Genomic DNA, 27,157 nt, shown 5'->3' with positions numbered 1-27,157 from the left:
TCCTTATATCTGATCAATTGAAAAGCAAATTAAAAGTCCAGGAAAACAAAGATTTATTTTGAACGTATCCTAGGTCATGTGTTTTGATGATTCACAAAGGAAAGGTTTTATGTTCCAAATTAGAAATTTCAAAATGTCTTCCAATACCTTTTGCTTTGCTGACAAATTTTCCCTTAAAATGGAAAAAAAAAATCCTCAGATAGTAAGATTATATTAGTTATAACAACCAGAAATATGGTGAATGAGTAAAATAAAAAGAAATGCAAATAATCCTATGTACAAACATTTTGGGGTTAGAAATTTGCAATGTGTTAGCCCCACATATTTAATACAGAGATTCAAATATTACTCCAATATTTCTAAGTAGATCTTTACTTGACTTGTAGATCAAAAATTATGAGAAGCACATGACAGTGGGACTGTGCTATGAGGAACATGGTTCTGAATGAGGAGCTGGGAGACCTGGGTTTGAGTCTGGGCGGGTGACTGACCTAAATTAACACCTGTGTCTTTGCTTCTACCTCGGGAAATCAGGGACAAATCCTGCATCTCTAACTTCATTTCTACCACACCCTTTTCTTGATCAGGCCACCCCAGCCACACTGACCTCCTGGCTGTTCCTCCAATGGCCTGGGGAGGGGAGGGTCCCCAGTCTCATTCCCCCCGCTGCCTGCTCTGCCTGGACTGTTGGAGCACCACCCCTCACCCCAGATACACAAGTGGCTCACCCCCTCCTTCCCCTCAGGGGCTAGAGGGGGCTTACCCTCCATACTCGGATGACACGGCTTGTAATTTCCATTCTCTTCCCCTGCTTCATTTTTTTGCGTGGTACTTATCACTGCCTGATGTACGATATAATCATTTGTTGCCTGCCTCTCTTGCATTAAAGCACAAATTCCATAAAAGCAAGGACTTTGTTTTGTTCACTCTCACATCCTCAGTACCTAAAACTGTCTGGCACAGGAGAAGGACTCGATAAAAACTTGTTGAATAAATGATGTATAGAGGCATCTCCCAAACTGGAAGAGAGCTGGATGTTATTACTGCTACCAGTAGGTACTGTATTTTCTATTTGAGTGTTTTGTTTTTTTAAGTAGTAGACTTTATTTGGAGGAGAAAGAATATTTTAAATCTCTAGTATTAATAAATATCACTTACGCCACAGCTTGCAATTCTAATTTTCCTTTGATACCAGTTGTGTAAATTGTTTTCCAGGACCTTTAAGATGTTTACACACACAGAAGAGTAAAGCAACCCATCTCATTGTGTGTGCTGTATTTCTTTAATTTCTTAAGAAAAAGCGAAAGCGACAGAAAGTGATTAACATTCAAGCACAGACCCTCCTTGGCTACACAGGAGGAAGAGCGCCAGTTTCAGAAGCTATGGTTCCTGAGCACTGCCACTGGGAAGAGCCCAGCGAGACCCCCGGCTAGGATGCCAAGTCAGGACACGGCCTGGTTACAGAACACCAAAATACTAATAAGTAAGGAAAGATGAAACCTCAAAATGAAATGAAACAAAAGATAAAATCTTAAGACAAAACAAAAAGGCTGATCAAATTGTATGAGAATTTACACTTCATAATTAAACACTTAAAATTTTAGAACTTTTGAGATTTTCACGAAACTGGAGCCATTAAGGAAGAAAAGCAAGATAAGCAGGGTGAGTCTTGGGGTTTAGTGACAGTCGGTCCCCAGACCATGTTCTAAACCAGATACATTTCCGCACTGGCGTTGTAGCTTGGAGCGGGATGAATCCCAAAGCAGCAGTTCATTCGCAGGCATTGGCTTCCTGTGCTTCCGCTTTCTGTGGCAGAGGCTTTACATGACTCAAGGCAATGCTGTCTTTTGAGGCACAAGAGCCCAATGCGTCCCAGGAGCTAGAATGCAAACTGTACCGCTATCAGACAAGCCATTAGTCCATGTTTTGTTTCTGAAACACTGCTCTTCCAAAAGTGCTTAGGCATTTTAATGGTTGTACTTGAACATGCTTATTTGCTGGCATGTATATTCAAATCAAGGCTACAGAAAACCAAGTGCCTAGGCCAAGAAATTCAGAAGCTGAAATCTGAGCCTCAGAGCAGTGTTCACTGATACTGTGCTTGGCTGAAGTAGGCAGCACCCATGCCTTGGACCAGCGTGGCAATACCAACCACCCTGGGGATGTGTCTCAGGGCAGGTGGCGCCAACTACTCTTCTCTTCTAAGCAAAGACAAAACATTGTGGGGCATGCGCCACAGTTCATTTTCAAGTGTTCGTAACTCGTCTGTGTATCTGACATTTGGAGACTCCAAGAGGCCTGATTATAAATGGTATTAATAAAACATCACCAGGAATGACCAATGTTTATCATTAACATTGAACAAATATTACTCTAAAGATTGTTATAAAGTTGTTAAACAATCTAGTTTTAGGCATCTCTTATTTATCTCCAATTTTGGTGAATCCGAGTTAGAAACCCCTGAAAACACTTGGCTAGATGAATCAGCTGTGTCAGCAAGCACCACCGAGATGGGGGAAAGCAGGGACCCGTGTCAGGAAGGAGAGCTGGTCAAGTTCATTAGCGAGGGCCTCGTCCATACTGTGTCCTTAGTCAGCAAAGTCATACTCTACCTCGGGGCTGGGCAGCTGGAGGTCAGGAGAATGGCTGTCCCTCATAGGGGTGCCAGCTTTACTGTTTACCAACCAGGGTTTGTCATAACAGCGTGAGAAGTGAAGTGGAGTCTGTGAAACGGAAATCCAAAGGGAAGGATGGGAACAATCGAAAATGGAACAGAAAGGGAGCAAATTGGGAACAGAAAAAAATAAATAGAAAAATACTAAATTGTAAAGAAACAGAAAACAAAATAAAATGCACATCAGTCCAACAGGATGAGAGGGACTAGGCAGAAAGGCAATAGCATTCTTCATACAGAACCCTCTGAAACATCAAACTTATCTGTTATTAGCTTTAGCGACACAGACAATGCCTGGATTTTCAAAGGTAGTAACTCTGGAGGGGCTCAAACTCCAACCGAGAATATAAGAAACATTTCTGACATAACCAGCCTGAGTTTTTAATAAATGTTTCTTGTAGTCATCTTAAAGTTCAGGTATCTGCGTACTGGTAGGACCTGAGCAGCCGTGGTGTAGGCAGAGCTTGTCTGCATGGTTTCATGCTCTCCGCACTGGAATTTTTCAGAGGCTACACCAAACAACAAACATCTGGAAAGATGGAAATGAGGAAGGCGGCTGTAAAAGAGGTCAGTACATACCTTGGTACCACTGGCTGGGGTGGCTGGAGAAGATGGCATGGATGTGCAGCTGTGGTTACTCTGACTAGCACTGGAGCTGGAGCGAGTAGGGGAAGCTGCCCGGGAAGATGGTTTGGACCTTCGGCCTCGTGATCTGAAAGGGGTCATTCCCTGGGACGCCCCCTCTGGTAGGATGAATTTCTCTCTAAGTTCAATGTTGGTTCTACCTCGTGCTAAGAAAGGAAATAAACATGTACAATGTCAGCTAATCTTAAAAATATATATTTGATGGTCATATAGCTGCTTGACCCCATGATAACAGTTATTTATATAAGATATGGGTTTAGTACCATCTGTGGGTTCTTTAAAAATAGAGATAAATTTATGATGCATTAACCTTGTCAAGATCCTTACCCATAGCAGACACATCAACGAATAAGCCTCTTGGTTTGCTATAATAAACAAGTCTCTGTGTACAAAGTACCATCCCATCCTACTGTCATGATCTTGTTTTGCCACTGTCCCCAGGGGTAAAGCACACTGTAATTGCTCATGTAAGGCAGATGCAACAGTCACAAACCTCTGAAGTTAAATCAAAACCCCTCTTCTCTCTCATAGTACATGTGTACTTTTTTGCTCAGCTTCTACAGAACACATGGCAATGAAACAGTAGAGAAAAACAGATTGCTGAAATGGACACTTATTCAGACTCTTCTATCTGAATTCAGTCAGTCCTAAAGAAAGGGGTCCAGCGACTCAGGACAGTAAAAACATCAGGATAGAATCATTAAGAAGTAAACATGTGGGGGGAGAGAGAGAGAGAGAAAGATCAATACCATGCATAAAACTTGCCAGTGAGAATGTTAAGTCAAAAACCCAAAGCAGTGAGAAGCTGCAGGGGCAACTGCAAGTAGGAGGAACATCGAGGTGAAAAGAATGTGGAAACAGCACTGAGGGGCAGCACACTCACAGCTTTCTAGAGCTGTACGATCAGAACATAAAATGCAGATCTTCTAAGATCTCATTTACGGCCAACAAAAATGTCAGACGTGAATGACACTACTACTTTAAAATAAATAATTCCTCTGGAATATGTCCTTAGATTATTTCTAACTGAAGGATGTTATAGCCTGTGATAACCCTCTAACTCCTCATCCATCCTGAACTGTTCACTTTTTACAATGTATTAGATAGATCGACACAAATGGGGCTCCTGAGGAAGCCTGGGAAAAGGAAGCCATTATGAACAAAATATTTGTCTTTCTTTTCTACATTAGATCTTTTTACTTTGGTCAGAAACCATAAATCTAGAAGATTTCAGGTAACTGGGCCCACTTTCTCTTCTGCCCTACCCCATATGTCCCTTAAGGAACTGGAGAAACCTTGGTAGAATCAGATTTTAAATCATGTTGCATGAGTGTCCAATCAGAGTGGTTCCAAATTCCTCTCAGTATGTTACATGCTGACATAACTCATCAAAGTGTCAAGTTAAAGCACTAACTTGGATACTAAAACCTGAGTTACATATAGTCCAAGCTCTGTGGCCAACCAGGACCCTTCCTGCTCTGAGCTTTTATTTTCTCAGGCTCACCAGGTCAACTGGTCCCTAAGAGCCACTGCTTGTCAAGATGGTCTATGACAACAATCCCTGAAAGGCTAAGCTGTTTCCCTCCATGACCATGTTTCCTTCCTTCTTGGGCCCCAACAAAAACATGCCTTTCGGCCGGGCACGGTGGCCCACGCCTATAATCCTGGCACTCTGGGAGACCGAGGTGGGTGGATGGCTCAAGCTCAGGAGTTCAAAACCAGCTTGATCAAGAGTGAGACCCCATCTCTACTAAAAATAGAAAGAAATCAATTGGCCAACTAAAAAAAATATATAGAAAAACTTAGCCGGGCATGGTGGTGCATGTCTATAGTCCCAGCTATTCAGGAGGCTGAGGCAGAAGGATTGCTTTGAGCCCAGGAGTTTGAGGTTGCTGTGAGCTAGGCTGATGCCACAGTACTTTAGCCCAGGTAACAGAGTGAGACTCTGTCTCAAAAAAACCAAAAAATAAACAAAAAAACAAACATGCCTTTCAAGGTTCGTTTCTTGGCTTTTGGTTCTCTACTCAATCATTTTCCAGATTTCAGCACTTCTGTGTGTACATTAATGATTCTCAAAGAGAATTCCCTTCAGCACTAACTTGGGTACTTTAGTATGACTTCACTAATAACTGGAATCATGACTTACATTTATTTATCTTGAGCTCGTTAGAGTCCCTGGAACAATGGTATAGAAGTATTAAGAGAACACTGATGAATGTAAATCACTTAATCAGCTGAGGATCTGGACACCCCAAAACAACTATTTGTGGCCCTGAGCCATAAAGAACTTCAGATGTGTAGTTTGATCCTGGTAAACATTTAACAGTTCACTTCTGAGCAAACTCAGCCAGAAAACAACACAGTGATACAAGAGGAATACTTTGAAATGGCATTTCAGTTGAGGATAGTGACATTTTAAATGTTTTAGAGAGGGCTATCTGTAATAATATAATGGTGATATCCTGTTTCCTATGACTGTAAAATTTACAAAGTGTGGTCACGTGCAATACTGCACTTGACTGTCATTACCATCCCCCTGTTAGAGCAAAAGAACTGAAGCGCACACAGAGGCTGAGGGCAAGGAGAGCTGTGGCAGAGCTGGGACTAGAACCCATCCAATGTCTTCCACCTGAGCTGTTCTCTTCATCCCCATACCCTAGCCATTCCCAGCCTAGCTGTTTGCCTCATCACCTCTCGTAGCTGTCTCCACGCCTCCCCTCAGACCACTCAGGAAATTTCTCTGGCAAAGGCCATTGATAACTTTGACCTTTTTAAATTGTGGAAAGGTTGAAATATACAGAAAAGAACAAAGAGAATAAAAGTTGCTTAATCTCACAACCTGGGAGATATCGTTATTAAGATGTCAGTGAGTCATTATTCCTTTGCACATCTGTATAAATATATATATTTTTTCTTTCTTTCTTTTTTTTTGAGACAGAGTCTCACTTTTTGCCTGAGCTAGAGTGCCATGGCGTCAGCCTAGCTCACAGCAACCTCAAACTCCTGGGCTCAGCAATCCTTCTGCCTCAGCCTCCTGAGTAGCTGGGACTACAGGCGTGCGCAACCATGCCCAGCTAATTTTTTCTATATATTTTTCGTAGGCCAATTAATTTCTTTCTATCTTTAGTAGAGACGGGGTCTTGCTCTTGCTCAGGCTGGTTTCGAACTCCTGAGCTTGAGCCATCCGCCCGCCTCCGCCTCCCAGAGTGCTAGGATTATAGGCATGAGCCACTGCATCCAGCCTGTATAAATATATTTTAATTAAAAAAAAAAATCAAGGAACTTTCCCCCATGCTTTACACATTTCACATGAAACTTCAACTAGCTGCAAAGTATTATTTCATCATATGGATGTCAATTTATTTAACTAGTCCAATGTTGCATTTTTATTTAAGTTTTTTAAGCATTGAATCCGATGCTGTGATAACTTGGGAAACATTTTTGCACATATCCATGCTAATTCCTTAGGATAAATTTCTACAAGTGGATTTACTGCGGAGAAAGGATGCACACTTAAGGTAAAAACATGTCACCTGAGGTATGTCAACCATGTGTCAAAGTTGATACATGCCAAAAGATCTCCAAAATGTTATAGCAAAGTACACTCTCCAAAATAATATGATATTTAATTTACTTCTTTCTGGCCATACTTTGTATTATTATATGTGCACATTAAATGTGCATCTGTCACTTGCTTCCTGCAGGGAAAAAAATCTGACAATTTATTAGGTAAAAACATCTCGTTGCTGTAATTTGCACATGGAGGGTTACTACTAAGTGCTCTCTTCTTTGTGAAACACTCTCCTCCCTTGGCTTCAAGGACACCTGCTCTTGCTCCTCCTTCCTCCCTGCCTACTTCTTAAACATGAATATGCCCTGGGTCTGTCCACAGTTCCATTTTCCCTCTCAGGCTTTCTACCTGGCGGTGAGCTCCTCCACCTGGGACTTTAGTGCCATCACACAGTCATGCCCAACTCCAAACATTAATATAATCACTGTACAGATCTTCCTCTTGGATGCCAGAGTTCTATCCAATGACTGATTAGACACAACCAGAGCCAGAAACCCGGAAGCTGACACAGGTCCCTCCCTCCGAATAGGAGTTCAGTCTACTGATTCTACCCCCTAATGCCTCTTGAATCCCAAGCCTCTCCACACCCCCTTACACTGAAGTGTTTCATGTAGAATCTCCTCTCCACTGGTCTCTTTGTTTCTCATCTCATTACCCACTCAACCCTCACTCATTCTGCAGAATTAATTTCTATATAGAGACCTGATATCTCTAAACAACTCAGAATCCTTACATGGCCTTTCACCACTTATAGCAGATTTCCCAAACTGAGGTTTTCGAGCACTTTCCTACACAAGGTGTTTGGTAAACACTGTACTCTACATTTCTCACTTTAGGAGAGCCCTTATGCAATTAGCATTTTGTAGGCTCTGAGAAGTCCTGCAATAAAAGAACATAACTTTTTGGTTTTTTGAGGACGTCTTGGGGTCCAGGAGGGCATCATGTGATCAAGTGCCAGTACATGGAGCTCTGGCATCCATCACCTGTTCCCTGCTGCTGACCCCTCTCCACAGCCTATCTGGCCACTGGCCACGTATGCTTGGCTGCAGTCACACGAGACTACTTGTAGTCCCCTACTTGTCCTGCTGCTGACACTTCTATTCATCTGAACATGTGCTTTCCTGTACCGAGAACGTCCAGATCCCCTTTGCCTGTCTGGTCGAGTGTTAGCTCCCTTTAAGACACAGCTGAAGCACCACCTCCTTTCCTGATGCCCTCTCCATCTCCGTGGGCAGAGCCATCTCTCCCTCGCTCGTTCTCCCAACTCACTCATTTTATCAAATGGAAGGACATTTATTTATTCCCATGTTTGCTTCCTGCCCTGGGCTGAGAGCTTATTGAGGCAGGGACCGTCATCTTAATTTACCTTCTAATTCCAGTGCCAGGCTCATGTTTAGGGTTTCAATAAGCATCTGTGAAACTGAGTAGCCTCTATTTCTCTGAAATAGCCTCTGGAAATGGAATAGACTCTCAACAGTTTCAGGAACAAATCTCACAACTTTCCTGAATCCATTGAGAAGTGCTTCCAGAATAGCTCATCATTTCATCGGGGACAAAGAACAGAAACACAGAGCTGGGCTGAAGTGTGGGGGTCGTGGCCAGCGAGGCTCACTCTCCAACTGTGTGACTGGCTCTCTTGCACACCAGCCACAAATGCAAAACTGTGAATTTTCATTACTGAAACTACAAGGTTAAGTTCATGACAGCCAACATCTACTGTACATAGAATACGGAAAGAAATAGCAATTTAAAAGAGCTGAGAGAACAGTTTTTCATAAGAAAGATACTACAGGAATGGAGATTATTTGATGTTAACAGCAACACATTTAAACCTTTCTGTTTTATGATCTGAGGACTTGTTTAATCCTGTCACATGATCCTATGCTGAGCTCCTATGTCATGACCGTGTCAATCCCAGAGGCCACTATGCAGTAGGTGCATTGTGATACCTCGTTAAATGACTGTTGTGGGTCCCAAAGGGTGCCTTCACTTGTCTCTCCAGCTAAGTGCATTCAGGATGCTGGGAAAGTCCAGTTCATCTTGTTCCCAGGGTGTGCTCACATGTCAAAAATGGCTTACTTTAATCAGGGCCCACCCTAAACAAGATAGAGTAGATAATCTAGTCTTTGAAGGCTTGCTCTCCCCTTTTATTTTCCTTCTCTCTGCATATTCCATCTCCTTGGTCCCTATGCCCTTAAACTCATAATAGTAAAATTCCCATATTTCTAGTGCTCTTATCTAAGTAAAGAGACAAACAAATGAATAATTTATCCTAAGCCATATCTAATATTAGCTTAATACATTATACTCCCATGGGAATTTGCATTTAAAAAGAAAATATTTGAAGATGCAAGGCAATGAAATGATTCTTGGCCAGGTGCAATGGCTCACACCTGTAAACCCAGCACTATGGGAGGCTGAGGGAGAAGGATCGCTTGAGCCCAGGAGTTTGAGACCAGCCTGGGCAACATAGAGTCCCATTTCTACCAAAAAAGAAAGAAAGAAAAAAAATTAGCCACGCTTAGTGGTGCATGCCTATAGTCCCAGCTACTCAGGAGGCTGAGGCAGGAGGATAGCGTGAGCCTAAGAGTTTGAGGTTTGCTGTGAGCTATGATTGTGCTACTGCATTCCAGCCTGGTTGACAGAGTAAGACCCTGTCTCAAAAAAAAAAAAAAAAAAAAAAAGATAGTTGATAGGAAACACTTTACATACATCTTGCTTGGAAGAAATGAAAGCTATTTCTTCAGAAATATACTTAAGGCAACCAATGTTCAGAATTAAAAAGGACTTAAGGAGGTAATTCATACTGGAGGTGGGGGTGGAGGGTGACAACAAAGTTAAATAGTTGGAAGTTGTGAATTAGTTTCTGGGGCGATTCCACAGGTAAAAAGTAAACATTTTTCTCAAAAATAGGAGGTAACACTACCCTGATTAAGCAAGGGTTACTTGTAATTGAATTCACTAGAAAAGATATTTTTAGTATTTACATTGCTTCAAATATTTCCCTAACATTGGTTATTATATTCCTGAAGTTAAAACACAGAATATTCCTAGTACATGTTTGACTATTCCGATAGATCTTTACCCCAATGAAAAGAATCGTGAAGGGGAAATCCTATTTCTGAACCTACAGGATCAGACCCTGATGGTAACCATTTTAAGTTTAGTTCTTTAACCACCAAAGAGGCCATCATTTTCTAAGGGGGTTATGCTGGCCACCTCACATTGGTTGGAGCACACATGTTAGTTAAAATTCAGTTCTAAGCTATTGTTTAATAGGTACAGAGTTTTGGCTTTACAAGATGAAGAGGTACAATGTAAATAGTATACAATGTAAATAGTAGTACAATAAATGTACTTAACTGCACACTTAGAAATGGCTAAGATGATAAGTTTTATGTTATGTGTATTTTACAACAATTTGAAAAAGAAAAATCAGTCCTGTGCCAAATTGTGTCTTTTAAATTTTCGGAAGTGAAGTTTTCTAGATCTTCACTTATTTAGGGGAACCAATATGTCTAATGCTCAAAAACATACACAGTATCCTAGGTACAGATGTAACCATTCTTTAGACAGGAGCACTGTTTTAGTCTCCATCTAAATCATCATGATTTCCTTTGTCATGGACAAATTCAGAAACTGAAATCTCTGATTTTGGCAGTATCAGGAGAACTGGCAAACCTACCTAATGGAGTATTTTCACTTTTTACATTTGGCTAAAGCAACATGCAGTTTAAGGTACCTTTCATCTTTAAAAACATCTGTGTAAATAACTAAAAGGAGAGAACAAGTGACAGTGTACACTGACATTAAGAACCTGTCATAAACTTCATAGTACCTTTAGTATAACATTCTCTGTGGTTCAGAGATTCCAGGAAATGTAACACGAATGAATATAAAATCTACTATAAGCAGTGCTTCTGGAAGCCACATAGAACCCTCAATAGCTTCAACTAACTTCTCTTTTCAATATCTATACCCTTCCAACTCACTTATTACAATCCACCCTAGTCCTTAGCTATTCATCTTCTAGCCCTATTTTTTATTTAATTAGAAATAGCTCATCCCATCCATCACTGGTAGAGTTATTAAATCTATTACTGCTGGGAGTTCTCCTTCTCATGGTCAACAGATCGAGATGATTACAGAGATCCAGGAGGGCACTCCTGGAGAGACATAGTCTTACCTTGTTTGCTCCAAGGGATGCTGAAAAGACTATTTCCATAGGAAATAGCTATGGCCCACCACATTTCCTTGGGGTTCCAATTTTCAGGTATTAAGATAAGGACAAAGCAAGCAGTGCTCTCCTTGGCCAGCAGCACAATGCTATCATAAACAGAGCAGGCAGCAAATAAACAGGCAACCAAGGATCCCCAAATGCCACATGCAGCATCTCTTTTGTTCAGTCCAATCAGACAGGATAGGAAAAATAAGACCTTAATTAATAGATTTGGAAAGGAATAATGTTGCTTTACTGAGTTAAGGTTAAAATGATATACACTGTCCCTTACTTAAAACAATAGAAGATTTTTAAATCAAGGATATTGGTTTATGATATGATTAAATTCTAAAAACTGATTAAACCCTTTCAAGTTTTTATCAGAAAATGTATTTTCAAAATTAACTATTCTTTAAAAAAAGGATCCTTTAATGGAAATTATTTCTGCTTGGCTTTTACTCTTGTTTACTGGAGTGAATGCAGACTGAGTTACAATGGGAGGAACTATTATGGGCACATCTGAATTCACATGAGAACTGCTCCTCTTAGCTCTGTCCTCACTAACTGCTTCAGAATGACACAGACCACTTCCAAAGAAGTTATATAACTATACTATGAACATTGATTTCTGCTAGGTTTATAAATGAATCTTAATAATTTAATTATCATAGGCTTGGACCAATAACACACACACAGAAAGGGGGTATGTCAGCTCCTGAGACACACAGCATGGTAGTTAGGTACACACTCGAGAGCCAGACTGCCCTGGATTTGAATCCTATCTCTACCATTTATTTTCTGTCTGTCCCTGGACAAGTTATTTACTTTTCCATTCCTCAATTTCCTATTCTGTAGGAATAAAAAGCTAATAGTACTATACCTCATAGGTAGTTACGAGGCATAAATATGTCACCTATAATTATAATAGTGTATGACACATAATGCTATATAAGCATTTGTTAAATAAATAGAAGCTCAGAACAAATTCCACGGATACTGTCTCAACAGGAGTATTTTATGCTCCATCAACTTAAAGTAGTGAGAAAAGCTACAGTTCGGCTATTTCAAGCATTCAAGAAGGCAGCAGATACATGGAGCCCAGAAGTGTTAACAGTGTAAGAAGCAAAGCCATTCTCAACAGGCTGGGGTGTGGGAAGAGGGACAAAGCTTAGAAGCCAACCTATGGGAGACTGACTGGAAATCGAAGAGCTGGAATCAGAGCGCTTTATTTTACTCCCAGGATGGTGAACTAGAATAAAAAATATGTAAACACAAAGAAACAGACAGAGCAGGAAATGCAGAAACTAGTCAAGGAAGACAAATTGGCAGACAGTAGGGGAGCCTTCTGTACACCCACATGCAGCTCTGCTAACAGGAAAAAGGAAAGGACACAGCTGAAGAGGGTTTGCCAACTGGACTTGGTCATCTCTCCCCTGTTGCAGTCCCCACACACCCGTAGCTGCAGGTGACACCACTTATGCTCATATTATAATGACAGTGTTCTTTCGCCTTTGGGCTGGTGGGTCAGCCTTTTCACATTTAGCAGAAAGACATCCATGGTCTTGCTTAGGCAGCCATCTGTCTTAGAAGTGTCTGGGCTCACTGGTAGGTGGCCTTTATCATTCTCCTGGTCAAGGGGGCTCACCAGTCCCTCGCCGTTTAGGAAGCATCTGACAGTCTCCCTTAGTTTCAGTCACAGGAATTACAGGCAAAGGGATATGAGGCACCGAGAGGAAACCTAGAGGGCTACATCAGGCTCCTTTCTAAGCTGGTGTTAATTTCATACCCCAAACTGAAACTTTTGGATAACACAAACATTCTTTTTCTCCCCCCGCCTCCCCACAGCGGGATACCAGCTCCTTCTCAACACCAACACATTCTTAGTTCTCATTACTGCATTCGTTTAAAACTGTCTCCCCCGACAGCATTAACCTCTCCAGCTTTTTCTCCCTGGTCTACTCTGGCACCCCCAAGTTCTAACCTGTGCTAGTGGGACATCACTTGGGCAGCTAACAACAAAATGGCGGGGAAAAACAGACCCCACCATTGACACTTCCTGTAAGCATGAAAGAGCAGTGGTGGGGGTGTACCTAACACATGATTCATGCTCAGGATGGGTCCTTACCTCGGCAGGGATCATTTTTCACTAAAAATTCATCCAAGGCCATCCATCCTCCACCAACACGAACCATCACTGTGCTGCGCAGAATACGGACCAGCCGCAACTGCTGAGAATCCCCAAACTGTAGAATCAGGAAGAAATTTAATTAATAAGTATGCTGAAAGCAGACCTATACTTTTTTTTCCAAAGCAGACTGTATTCAGATAGGAATTATTATGCGATAGTTCTGGGAGAATTTTAAACTCTATTTTTCATTTTTATATTTTTCAAAAAAGGATTAAAAAAATAGAAAAGCAGAAACATCAAGCTAAAGACCAGTGTCTTGATATACTTTCTATTGAGATAAAGTTAACTTTTGATGGTCACACCCTGCCCCTGTACCAAAAGGGGGGAGGATGGACAAAGTGAGTTGGCTGATTATTATTTTTTTTTAAGAGAGATTCTGCCCAAATTAAAACTCCATATTTTTTGTTACTGTTATTTGTTTTCATAAAAGAAAGATGGTGGATGTCAACTTCTGAATACAGTGTGCTCAAAAAATTAAATGGAAAACAGCAAATACTATTTCAAGCTTTAAAGATATCCTTGCAAAGCATCATTATTACAAGCTTAGAAGAAAATTTGATTTTCTACAACAGGTTTTTAGAAATAAACCCTAAGTATTCTCTAATTGTAGTGTCACAAGCAGAGAAGTTTCTTCAGCCTGAACAATTGATTAGATAGTATTTATACTAAAATTTAGTTGAAATTAAAAATTCAATCTCCCATGATTATAAATAGTATTCAGTAATCATTTTGGATATTAAAACAAGCATATTTCTTTCTGATATTTATTTTTTCCCTTTAGTCTTACCTAACATTCCTACTTCCCAGCCCTATCTTAACATTTGGAGTTTCTCACTGCATAAATTACCCTCTTCCCAAAATGAAGAGGCAACAGAAGAGAAGCATGCTGAGATTCCAAAACAAACATCAAAAATTTGGTTGGAGAGATAGAATTCTGAGTTATTTAATTTGAGGAGAATGTTCCTGCGATATGGGGGTGGGGGGGAAGAGACTATTTAATTACTTAATTAGGATTTTCAAAGTTACAAAGGAGAACCATAACTTTGAAACAAGGCACAAAAATTGAAAATGCAAGAAAGGATGTTTGAGGTCACATAACCATCCTCCCTCAAAATTAATATATTTGTGGTATTTCTCTGTATTCATTGCTGCCATGACTCAAAGGCACTGTGTGTACAGACAAGGCAACTGAAAAATATTATATATTGCCCCCCCCCGCCCTTTACTTTGAAAATAAAAATAGTCCCACATCGTTCATCTGATACCATTTTAACATTTCTATACAAAGTGACTACGGCAACAGCATGGTGTGTAGCAGCAGCACCGAACCCAGAGTTGTGAGGGAAGAAACGTCCTGTTCTGGGAAGGAAGCTGCCCTGCTGGCTTCTGTGGGAGTTCCTCAGAAGCTGGGCCCATCTGAGAACGGGAGGCCCCCTGGGAGCAGGTTCTGAGAGGAATGGAGGATCCCGCCAGACCCAAGAGCAGTGACAGTCTGAGTCACTCACTGTACAGGGCTCTCTCTGGATGGGTAGGAGGGGCCGGGGATACGTGCCTGTATGAAGCAGGAAGGGATCCCGGGAGGGCTTTATTCTTGGAACACTGTGTCTTGTAATTTATTACTCCATTTATTTCATCGGTTTTTTCCCCCTTAAATTCTCAATGAAGCTCTATTCGAAGGATTCTAACTTGTCTCTGCTGAGCTATGGGGAAAAGGAGGTTTGACCCAAGCCAGTGGCCAGAGTAGTTGGGGAAGTTGAGGCCAGAGTAACGAGTGGTGGGAAGGGTTATGGCAGCTCTAAAAAGGGAGACCTATGCATACCTGGTGGAACAGGGTTGTCAGTGTAGCAAAGAACTTGGAACAGGAGTCCTAGGGCCAGTAACCACTATTCCCTCCTCTTATAGGGAAAACCCCTCACAGAGACTGGGGTTCTTGCAGTGGCTCTGACATTAGCTGGACGACAGTAGGCACGTGATCTTTGAGGCCTCAGGTGCCTTGTGTGTAAAATTAACTTCGTAATTCTGTTCCCAGCATTAGAATGAACATCTGACCCTCTTCTGGTTCCTGAAGTAGTGAGAGGGCGTCAGTACCTTTCAAAGGTACCCTAGTACCTGCAGGTGGTCATTAGCAAATAGGCATACCACACATTCTTATGCAATGATTTTTTAAAAGCCCATTTGACTGTTCTCATCTTTAGTGTTTTTCTATCCCTTGATCTTCCCACTGGCCCAGAACATTACTGTAGTTAGTGACTATTACAGTGCCTGGAACTTGACATTGTTAGAGGACCTCAAATCAACTCCTAGTGTTTCTAATTTCATATCAGTGAGATAGATTTTACTCATGCAACTTCCTTCCACATGTGAAGACACAGGACCCCAGAGTACTCAAAAAGATTTGAAAGGTTAGGATTACCAAGTGGAGCCAAAGCATCCAATCTTTTTTGCAAGTCTAATATGATCCCGTTAGATTTTGGCTGGGTGGCCATAATCAACAAACTTCAGGCCACAGCCATTTATGATTTCTACACTACACTTCTTCAAAACTTTATAAGTAACTATAAACAATAAGATATTTAAACAGACAGTACTAAAGTATTAATATTTTAGAAATTTTTGACTTATTGTACATTACAAAATTTGTATTAACTGTCAAAAGGTTCTAATATAAATTAGAACTGTGGTGTTTGATAAACTGACTTCCAACAAAAGATCAGGTTCTTTTTAGAAGTGCCATGGATTGACACCATAGCCTCAGTTTTCTCTGAAGCTTATTACTCATAACTCAGTGCATAATATCATCTTTAGCAAATCTAATTTTAAATAGAAAAATTCATCTCCTTTTAGGAAATAAAAGTACTTATATCCTTTTGCTGCTAGGACAGCTTTGCAATACTGGCCCTGTTAGCAGTTTCTCCACTTGGTAAGACAACCAGATGTGACCCAGGCATGCTTCAGATTACGTCCTCTCCCCACAGCAAAGATCAGGCAGTATTAGCTACACAGACCATATCCACTGAGAAGGAGAACATCGCAAGGCACACTGTACCTGATTGCCGAGGAAGAACTACAAGACAGTAAGAGTAAAGGATGGAGGAAATGGAGGGGAAAAAAAGAGAACATTTTGTCAAATTAACACTAAGGAACGAAAATCACATCATCACGTTACTAGTCTTCTGGCAGAGTGACATACACTGAATGTATTCTTACCAGGCTCCCGCTACAGGGATGTGGTTTTACAAATTAAGAAGGCCTAACTTTCCACTCTACATTGCTGTTAACCTATTTCTCTCATAGATAATTAAAAAAAAAACAACAACAATAAAAAACCCCCAAAGTAAGCATAAGATTACCTGTAGCTTTATTAAGTAAATGCACTGGGTTGGATTCAAGGCAGATTTCACCCAATGCTCCTCAGTGAATTACAGCATGGTGTGGATTTGGTGTACTTGGAGGACATTTTCTAAGTACTAATGGAACATGGATTTTCCTGTGTTTCCCACTCAGTGTATACAACTTTGCAATTTAACATGGCCGAATAAATCCTTTTTGGCAACCATAGATATTTCTCAGGACTTTAGATAATCCTGAGGAGCTGCTAAATATACTTTAGAAGCCCTGTTTTAGATTCCGTCTATGGACCTGACACTGGTTCCAAAAGAAGCTAGAACACAAGTATAGTTCAGTCTGTTATGGCCACACTTAGCACGGCTTTCCAGGGAAGACCACTGAGCCTGGCATCTCCTCAGTACCCCTAGGCCCCACTGTGGCCCAGCTCAGAGCAGGAACTGCATGTGTTGAGGCTGTAACAATTGTCATGGCCCTCTGTGGCCTGGGAGCCAGTCAGGCTCGTGAAGACCAGCTCTTTGGGGTGAGTGGTCAGTCATTAGATATAGTTGTTTCCAAAGGTGCCTCTGGAAGGCACCCTGAAGACTTTGGTTGGCAGTGAAGTGACAGCTCTGAAATGTTTCCTATCCCAACACTCAAGTAAAAGCTACAGTCTGGATATGGCACTAGTTTTCAGATGAACAGGACACCTAACATTTGGCATCTATAGAGCTGAGTGCCAGAGAGCAATCGCATCTCCTAAGGGCTCTGGGCCTCCAATCATCAGGAACAAGGGAAGATTATCAAGCAGACTATAAGGGAAGCAGCCTCCACGAAGGACTGGTTTTTCTCTTCCTTACCCGGTATTTGTTCTCTCCAATCTGCTCCACCTGAAACCTTTTCGCACATTTGCACTGAGCCACTTGCCTTGTGACCTATTGGTTGTGAACAAAAAGAAAAGTGTAGAACAAGACTTCCTATTCAGAGAGACAAAGATTTTTACATATAAACAGAGAAGCTAATCATTCTCTATATTTTAGGCATTTCAGGCTTTTGACATATGTATTTATCTTGTTTCCAATTAATACATTGCTCTTACTAAGCAAAATAATTAAGACACTGAGAAAGAAAAGGCATGAAAGAAATTCCCAAGTAACTATACAACAAATTCTTCTATCCTGCTTCAAAATTCCTTCAGAGAAAAGTGCTAATATGCATATATCAAAATCAAGTGACTAATAAAGCAAATTATGAACTGATCTCACTTTCAACCTAGGGGCCTGGGATTTTCCAGAAGTCAGACCTGGTATGTTCCAAGGCCACTTCCAAAACCTGCCCCACTGCCTCTCCCTTCCCAAGATCTGTTATCAACGATGCTAGGATTTCTATGCAGTACTAATGAATTTGCTCATTTCAATGTGATACAGTTTTAAACCAGGCAAAATGCATGGCAGGTACACACATCTGAAACATTATGTTTCACCCCTTAAATGCTACATTTGAAGAGGACTTCCCTGGATTCTGAGGTAGGACACTCAGGACTGAGACAAGTTCATCCTAAGCAACATAGTTGAACCAGGATGAGTATGGTACCCTGGAAAGGTTCTCTGTAAACTTTAGAGCTCCACACAGACATGACTCACTTGAGTGATCCATCTAGACTAAGATAGAGCTCAACAGCCAGAGGTCCTCCAGGGCTCTTTGAAATGCTATCCAAAAGAAGATCCCAGAACGGAACTTCAAATAATCACCTCCCAGAAGACAAGTCAAAGGGCTAATATGATAACTGCACCCAACCAAATTCAGGACAGTATGAACTATGGTCAAAAATGTACTCAAAATATAATTATTTCCTATACCTCATCTTCGATTTTATCTGCATCAGTTGTTGGTCGATAAGCATCCTTGTTGGGATGCAGAGCAGCCACAAATTCATAGTAATCAATGTAGCCATCTCCATCACGGTCAAAAATGTCAGCCACAGCAGTCATCTCTAACTTGGTGGTAGGGAACTCTGGAGAAAAGGAATCACATTTTGAAACATTAACTAAGAAGGCTTATTTATTTGGTTGGTGGTTATATAAATACTTGAAAGATGAAAAATTTATGCCTTGAGTTTTCTTGCAAAGCAAATGCATGTCTGCTTTACAAAAGCTAGGAGATAAAACTATAAAGAAGATAAAAATCACATAAAAATATAGCATCCAGAGACCACTCAGTTACATTTTTGGTGTTTTTTTCTTATAGACTACCCCCTATACATTAAAAAATAGTATTTCACATTTCATATACACCAAAATGCAAAAATGTAATATTACAACCATCCATAGATCTACCACTCAACTTAAGAATTTGCTTATCCACTCTACTAGTAGTATTGGATGTTCAGATTGTTTCAGAATATAGTGACATTTTGAAATAGCATGAAGTTATTCCTTTGTTTAGATTACTGTCTTAGATTCTTAACAAATTGCTTTCCAAAGAGAAATGTGACTATTTATAGTAGTCAGAGTGACTTACTAAAACATAAATCAGATCATCTTGTTTCCTAGCTGAAGCCACTGCCTTTAGAGTAACATTCAAACTCCTCACTATGGCTTACAAGGCGCTACATTAACTGGCTGCTGCCTACCCTTCCAACTTCATCTATTTCCACTCTTTCCTTGGTCTTGACGCTCCACCCATGTTCACCTTTCCTGGAAAGTGGTAAGTTCACTTTCTGTTTTGTACCTTCTGTCTGTAGCCCTCTGCCTCTAGCTCTTCCACAAATTTTCACGTGGCTACATTTCAGCTCAACTATCACTTCCACAGTAAGGCCTCCCCAGACCACCCCACATTTAGTTGCACAACTGTGAGAAGTGCTTTGTGATTTTTGGTGAGTCACTTAACTACTTTATGCCTCAATTATTTCTTCTGCTAAAAGCAAAGCAGATCATATACTTTGTAAGCTGTTATACAGATGTAAGAAGCTGCTTTTATGAAAAGCTTATTTTTTAAAAACGTTGTTACTTAGAACTTCATCATTCACAAAAGCAGTTCCTTATTGATACCTCAAACGTGTTTATCTTGCCCCAATGTAGCAAACAGACCCGCTTTTTTATTCCCAGTGAGATGAGATTCTTCTCTCCTTCAAAATGATAGATCACTTTTAGTAAGCAGTTACATTACTACTTCTCCAAGGTTACATCTTTAACTTCACAAAGACTGTGTAGCCAGAATATTACAGCATCTACAGAATAAGTGCAAGGAATCCAGGTGTGATGTTTGGAATTATGACTAGACTCACTGGATGCTAAAATGCCATCGATAAACTCTTGACGTGTTATCTTCCCATCCTGGTCCTTGTCAATGCGCCGGAAGAAATCCATCACCCGAGACTTTTTGTGATTCATCCAACGCATATATTTTTTCCTCCAGACATCAAAGTCAAAGTTGGCAAATTCCTTCAACTAGACAGAAATCAAAGGTATCAGTAAGACCTACTGTTTTGGTTCTCAAAGCTGCCCATAGCATACCAAAACTTTCAGACATTAGTAAAGCCATGCAGGCCTTCCATAGGGCACCAACAATGATATCTACGTGTTGCCACTTTCGTGAGGGCACAATCTGGCTCCTTCACTTAAAGCCATGACTATTTACAAAAGCTGCAGCATAATGGAGTAGCAGAGAAACAGTAACTGAACAACCACCATGAAAAATACAGAGCACGTAGAATGAGAATGGGTGAAGCCAGCCTTGCTTTCCCTTTGGGCTTTTGAAAGGATCATCCTCTTAGGTGTAAGGAATAGATTCTATCCCAGAAGGGAGGTCCTTAGCATTCATCACTTACATTGCACTATAATCGCACGTCAGGAGGCTCATGCTTCCCACTATTTTCTGGGACTTTTATGAGAAAATTTGAGTTTTGGATGGAAGCATTAGGAACACAACCCTGCACCCAAGCATGTTTCTTTGGAATGGCACCAAAGGGAGCAAACTGCCCATCTGACTTCCATGTTAAATATTTGGCCTTGATAGAAAACAGCAGACCTGTTGCAGTGGGCAAGGCGATTCCAGCTACTTGGACTACATTAGTGATATATACTCAGAATGACTTAAACAGTGCAGCAGTTTTCCCCCCTGGTCTTTCAAACTCCAAAGTTGGAAGGAATGGGGGAAAAAAGTGCCAAGAATCCAATATGCTTACAACTCAACTGACCTATGGAAATAACAACAAAAAAAACACAGAACACTCACTTCCAGGCATAGCTGCTTTGATATGCAAAAATAAAGAAATATAAAAGATATTAGAGATTTGTTTTGGAAAGTGAGAAGTATAGTACTATATATTTTTTATATTGGGTAATGATACTTCAAAATAGATTTGCTTTCTGTGAGCTAGTGAAGACTAATAAAATAATCAGATCATAAAAAGTTACTTTCCTTTCATAATTGTATGGCACATACCTTCACATGAAGGGATCAATAATGGTCATTTTTGTGCTGCTACACATCTGGAGATGAATTTCCTATGTTTTTAATTCTCAACCCCAGCAAGCTGCTGAGGAGCATCAGGTCCCTCACAGGGACTGGCTAGTTTCTTGCTTTCTATAAGCAGATGCTTCAGCCTACTCTGCTGTGAGTGATTTTCTTACGAATGTGTCTTTTCTTACCCAGAGGCCTCAAGGAAAAAGGTCTGTTTCTACTTCTGAAGAAGTGGGTCAAAGCACACAAGTAAGAGAGCCTTAGAAGGGTTGCGTTTTGATAAAAAACACTGCCCCCACTCAGTGGGGCCCGTACCTCCTCCAGTCTATCCAAGGCATCATTCAGCCTCCGCTGCCGCTCCAGTGCTAGCAGCCACACCTGCTGCCAGCGGGCAGAGAGCTGGTTGATCCGTGGGTTTTTTGCTTCAGATTGTGAAAGGATTGGCATGGGAGGAGGTGTGGGCTGAGTCAAGGACTTGCCTAAAAGGAAAAATAATCATAAGATTAGAATAGCTGGTTTTGTCAGTCCACAAAGAGAAACAGCTGTATGTCCGAACTGAGGAGATCTTTGTAATAATATCCAGTTAGTAACTGAGAGAAGAAATACGGGACTTGGCAATATTTACACATGGCAGAGTACTAATTCCAAAACCATTGATCTTCCTCTCTAGCCAACAGGTACCGATCTGTCTCCTACACATCTCCAGCCAACTCCTTCCTACCTTAGTGAACTGAGGTCATGTCAATCCAACTAGAAAAAGCAATGGATTTCACAGGAGCTGTTATTTTTGATCAAATTAGCACAAACCAAATGTAAGCAGCTAGTCCTGATGACCAAAAAGATGGGAAGGTCACTGTTAAAGAACAGGCTTAACCACCTCAATATTTTATACCAATCCAAGAAAATGGAGTATAGCTACTGTCTGTCAGCATAAGAAAAGAGAGTTTCAAAAAAAGAGATTTGGGTTCAAATCCAAAATGGCTTTTTAAAATGGCAAAGAAATTTCTTGATCAGCGCTTGAAAAGTGCTCATCTTCAGCCGGCAGAAATGAAGCATCTTAACACAGCAGGATGGAAACATACTGCTACCTCTACGGGATTTCTCGATGAAAGGTGCATGGGTAGGTTCTATATTTTTTCTTTTGTATGTCTTGGTGACCCGGTCCACATCAGGCTGTTTGCGAGTCATTTCCTCCATAAACATCTGTTAAACACAAAAAATAGGAAAAAGAGTTGAGAGTTTTCTTGGAGTCAGGCAACTTCTTACTAATAACAAAGTCCATGCCCATGACAGACTGACCAGTGACAGTGCCCTTGCACACTTCCTCACTCCTGTTAAGAACCTTGATTGAGCAAGGCACTTTATCTTTAGACCTGAAGGAGTAAGACATGGCCTCTGACTTTATGAGACTGATGCGCTGCCCACTGCGCCAAGAGGGCCCCTATGGCCTCTGACTTTAAAGAGCTCACAGGTGAATGATAAAAACCAACAAGAGGGCCGGGCACGGTGGCTCATGCCTGTAATCCTAGCTCTCTGGGAGGCCGAGGCAGGAGGATTGCTCAAGGTCAGGAGTTCAAAACCAGCCTGAGTGAGACCCCATCTCTTCTAAAAATAGAAAGAAATTAATTGGCCAACTAAAATATATAGAAAAAATTAGCCGGGCATGGTGATGCATGCCTGTAGTCCCAGCTACTTGGGAGGCTGAGGCAGAAGGATCGCATGAGCCCAGGAGTTGTGAGGGGTCGAGACATTGCATACCTGCAAGGCCCACACCCCCAGTGAAGCCGGAACCAACATCCGGCTTCTGGAAACTGTTGCTTGCTTGCTTGTTTGCGCCAACTTTGCATTGTTCGAACCCCTGTATAGTGGGGCTACCAGCCAACCAATCATGTTAAAGGTCAATGCATTGGCCGGGCGCGGTGGCTCACGTCTGTAGTCCTAGCTCTCTAGGAGGCCGAGGCGGGCGGATTGCTCGAGTTCAGGAGTTCGATACCAGCCTGAGCAAGAGCGAGACCCCGCCTCTACTATAAATTGAAAGAAATTAATTGGCCAACTAATATATATATAGAAAAAATTAGCTGGGCATGGTGGCGCATGCCTGTAGTCCCAGCTACTTGGGAGGCTGAGGCAGGAGGATCGCTTGAGCCCAGGAGTTTGAGGTTGCTGTGAGCTAGGCTGATGCCACGGCACTCACTCTAGCCTGGGCGACAAATCGAGACTCTGTCTCAAAAAAAAAAAAAAAAATAAATAAATAAAGGTCAATGCATGATCCATGCGTGATCAGCCACTGCATAGCGTATGCACCATAGGGATAAAAGGCACGCTGCAACCCGGTCGGGGTCCTTGCCTGCAAGAGTGGCCACTGCGTTGGTGCTCTAGGGCTTAGACCCTGGCTAGCCAGAAAATAAACCTCCTCTTGTGTAATTACATCCTCGATGTCTCTGCTTTTCTGTCCGGTGGGGCTGTGGAAGGTCGGTCCCTAACAGAGTCTGAGGTTGCTGTGAGCTAGGCTGACACCAGGGCACTCTAGCCTGGGCAACACAGTGAGGGCAGTCACTGCAAAGGGTGTAGCCCAGGACTCTTCCACTCACTGGCTGAGCAGAAGATGCCAGCAGAGGAGTGGCAAGAGGTGGGGCTGGAGAAGTAGGCAGGAGAAAGATCAAGAAAGGCCCTGTGTCAGGCTCACTGGGATTTTCCTCTGAGAGCAATGGGGAGTAACTGAAGGATTTTAATCCAGAGAAGAGACACAATCAGATCTTTACTTTGAAGCTATCATTTGACTTCAGTGTAGAAGGCAGAGTGATTGGGGGATGGAGTGGGATGGTTGTGACCAGCAGTGAGCAGACAGGACAGGAAACTAAAGTAGTAGTTGAAGTAGAACATGGTGAGGAACACAGCCATGGCAGGGAAGATGGAGCCAGTATTTTGAATGTAGGATAACCCCTGGTGATTAGCTAGATGTAGCAAGTAGAAGAAAAGGAGGTGTTCTAGACACATCACAGGCTTCTGTGGTGGGTGACAGGGTGACTGAGGAAAGAGGAGGCAGGGAAAAGTTGAGGACACAGAGAGAGGGGAGAGGATAACAGAAAGGAGAGGGATTGGCCTTGAATAGGAAGAAGATAATGTCTCAGGAGGAAAGTGTCAATGCAGGTTTATCTCATAGGAAGGACAGATGTTCCTCAACTTATGATGGGGTTGCATCCTCATAAAACCACCATAAGTTTAAAATATCTTAAGTCAAAAATGCATTTAATATACCTAACCTACCAAAGATCATGGCTTAGCCTGGCTTATCTTAAATGTGCTCAGGCCGGGGGAGGGCTCACGCCTGTAATCCTAGCTCTCTGGGAGGCCGAGGCGGGCGGATTGCTCGAGGTCAGGAGTTCGAAACCAGCCTGAGCAAGAGCGAGACCCTGTCTCTCCTATAAATAGAAAGAAATTAATTGGCCAACTAATATATATAGAAAAAATTAGCCGGGCATGGTGGCATGCCTGTAGTCCCAGCTACTTGGGAGGCTGAGGCAGAAGGCTTGCTTGAGCCCAGGAGTTTGAGGTTGCTGTGAGCTAGGCTGACGCCACGGCACTCACTCTAGCCTGGGCAACAAAGCGAGACTCTGTCTCAAAAAAAAAAAAAAAAAAAAAAGTGTGCTCAGAACAATTACATTACCCTACATTTGGGTAAAATCATCTAAAACAAAGCCTATTTTATAATACAGTTTTGAGTATCCTATGTAACTTATCAACTCATCTACTCAAAGTAAAAACCAGAATGATTGTGTAGGTACTCAAAATATGGTTTCTACTGAATGCGTGTTGCCTTCACACTATCACAAAGTTGAAAAATATTAAGTTGAACCATTCTAAGTTGGGACTGTCTGTATAGGGAGGTCTCACTTGCTAGGATAATTATTTATATAAACTAAAAAGACCATATTGTCTGCAGTATAACTAAGCAAGATCCATGCTTGCAATGAGTGTAAATTTTCATGGTTAAAAACCATATCTGTCTTCTAAGGATATATTATGAAGATAGCTCAACTGAACTTTCTTCATTCAGTTTAGTCTGATGTATTATTTTAGTTAATCTCTGGGTTCATGCAAGAGATCTTTCTGAACCCAGGTATAATGGGGATAGGCGAGTGGGCCCTGGGCTCAGATGGTCAAAAACAAAAACCCAGGTTGGGCAGGCAGACTTCTACGATGGCGCATCCTCTCCAAGACTCCCACTCTTGGTATATAATCCCCTCCCCTCCTCTTGAGTGTGGACAACACCTGTGAAAATGATGGAATATTCACTCCCTGGATTACATTTCATTCTGTAAGACTCCATATAGTACCTTAGGCAGATTTTCCTGCTGATTGTGAAAATACAGTGAGAGGGCTGTGTGGCTAAGATCTGAGGGGGCCTCTAGGAGCTGAGAGCAACTCCTAGCTGAGGGCCAGCAAGACAATGGAGACCTCTGTCCTATAACAGCCAGGAACTAAATTCTGCCAAGAACCTGAATGAGCCTGGAAGGGGACCCCGAACTCCAGATGATACTGTAGTACTAACTGCTGCCTTGATTTTAGCCTGATGAGACCCCAAGGAGACCCATTTAACTCACGCCCAGATGCCTGACCTATGGAAACTGTGAGTGTGCTATTTTAAGCTGCTAAAATCTGTGGTAATATGTTAAGCAGCAATTAAAACTAAGACACAAGGAAAAGGTAATGGGCTCCGTGGCCAACACAGGAAACACCAGAGACCACACAGTGGGGCTAAGATACCTGATGCTCCGCGATGAGGGCTTTAACTCGGTCGATGTTCTGAGGGATTGGCTCCTGGTCCCGCTGGATGAGGGTAGTCTCAGCCCACTGGATCCACGCCAGAAGTTCTTCCAGAAGCTCGGCATTGGCCACTAGTTCTGACAGGGCTGTTTCAAGACGCTGCTGGTGCTGCTTAGCCCATGTCAGGACCTGTGAAGAAAGAAGAAACCATGGCCTTTTCCAGTTAGGCAGATCTTGTTTCCAAAGCCCTTTTTCATCTAATCCTCACAATGACTTTTTAGAGGAGAGACCACCCAAGCAGTCAAAAGGCTTCATTCTTACCCCAGTAACAGAGCTGGGATAAGAGCTAGAATAAGAAATCAGCTCTCCTAAAACCAAATGGAGTACAGTTGTCCCTTGATCTACTTGGGGGACTGGTTCCAGGACAGCCTGTGGATACGAAAATCTATGCATACTCAAGTCCTGCAGGTGGTTCTGCAAATCCTGTGGATGTAGAAAGTCAGCGTTCCACATAAGCAGGTTTCACATCCCGAGAACACTGTATTTTCAATCTGAGTTTGGTCACTGATGTGGAACCCTTTGATACTGAAGGTCAACTGTATTTACTGCAAAAAATCCAATGATAAGTGGACCTGCATAGCTCAAAAACGTGTTGTCCAAGGGCCAACTGTACTTCCTATTAGGACTTCTCAGGAAGGAGGGAAACACTATGTACAACATGTCCACTGGAAGTCACCATTGCTGCACATTACAAGAAAACAGTCTTTACTAAAATGCTAACTTAGTTTTTGTTGAGATATTCACAGTGGACAAAATATTCCTTACCTGGGGAAAAAAAGCAGGCAAGCTCTATAGTATTTTATCACTATAACCCCATTTTACTGGGTGTGTGTAGTCTTCCTCTAAAACTGTGACTCACCTCCTCAAAGCGAGCTCGGATGATGGTGATCCAGTGTTTGATGGTTGTGATGCAATCAGGGTGGCAGACAGCCAGGATGACTTCTCCCATGGCGACCGCTGAGTTAACATCCACTCGCTTTTCTTCCACTTTCTTCATGAATTCCTAAACAAAAAGATTTGAAAACAAAATCTGAAGAAATCTACTTCAGCAGCACTGTTAGTTTACACTGAGGCAGGAAAAAAATTTCAGTGTATCTTTTTTTTCCATGTGTTGACACAGACTTCTAAACGCCGGTATTTAGGCGTCTTTGGCATTTTCTTTCTAGTTATAAAAGATATGAGACTAGGCCGGGCGCTGTGGCTCACGCCTGTAATCCTAGCTCTTGGGAGGCCGAGGCGGGCGGA

General features: G+C 41.8%; 1 protein-coding gene across 28 annotated transcripts in view; it reads right to left on the bottom strand.

Moving 5' to 3' along the window:
- Nucleotides 1-27,157, bottom strand: part of MACF1 (microtubule actin crosslinking factor 1) — a 358,950-nt gene that overhangs the window by 2,488 nt on the left and 329,305 nt on the right. For 17 of the 28 annotated variants that reach the window (XM_075996862.1, XM_075996872.1, XM_075996863.1 and 14 more), the window contains 12 exons: nucleotides 26,772-26,915; nucleotides 25,853-26,041; nucleotides 22,174-22,288; nucleotides 21,401-21,564; nucleotides 19,908-20,070; nucleotides 18,481-18,635; nucleotides 17,482-17,556; nucleotides 16,344-16,361; nucleotides 13,235-13,352; nucleotides 12,290-12,358; nucleotides 3,254-3,465; nucleotides 2,613-2,723 (listed from right to left, as the gene is read on the bottom strand). In XM_075996862.1, the coding sequence (XP_075852977.1) occupies nucleotides 2,613-2,723; nucleotides 3,254-3,465; nucleotides 12,290-12,358; nucleotides 13,235-13,352; nucleotides 16,344-16,361; nucleotides 17,482-17,556; nucleotides 18,481-18,635; nucleotides 19,908-20,070; nucleotides 21,401-21,564; nucleotides 22,174-22,288; nucleotides 25,853-26,041; nucleotides 26,772-26,915 (1,533 nt within the window). The remainder of the gene's footprint in view (nucleotides 1-2,612; nucleotides 2,724-3,253; nucleotides 3,466-12,289; nucleotides 12,359-13,234; nucleotides 13,353-16,343; nucleotides 16,362-17,481; nucleotides 17,557-18,480; nucleotides 18,636-19,907; nucleotides 20,071-21,400; nucleotides 21,565-22,173; nucleotides 22,289-25,852; nucleotides 26,042-26,771; nucleotides 26,916-27,157) is intronic. The other 11 variants (XM_075996875.1, XM_075996876.1, XM_075996877.1 and 8 more) reach the window with 6 other exon arrangements.

The sequence above is a fragment of the Microcebus murinus genome, chromosome 2 (genome assembly GCF_040939455.1).
Source record: "Microcebus murinus isolate Inina chromosome 2, M.murinus_Inina_mat1.0, whole genome shotgun sequence".
Classification (NCBI taxonomy): domain Eukaryota; kingdom Metazoa; phylum Chordata; class Mammalia; order Primates; family Cheirogaleidae; genus Microcebus; species Microcebus murinus.
The sequence above is the reverse complement of the archived record's forward strand: the minus strand, read 5'-3'. Positions and strand labels throughout refer to the sequence as shown.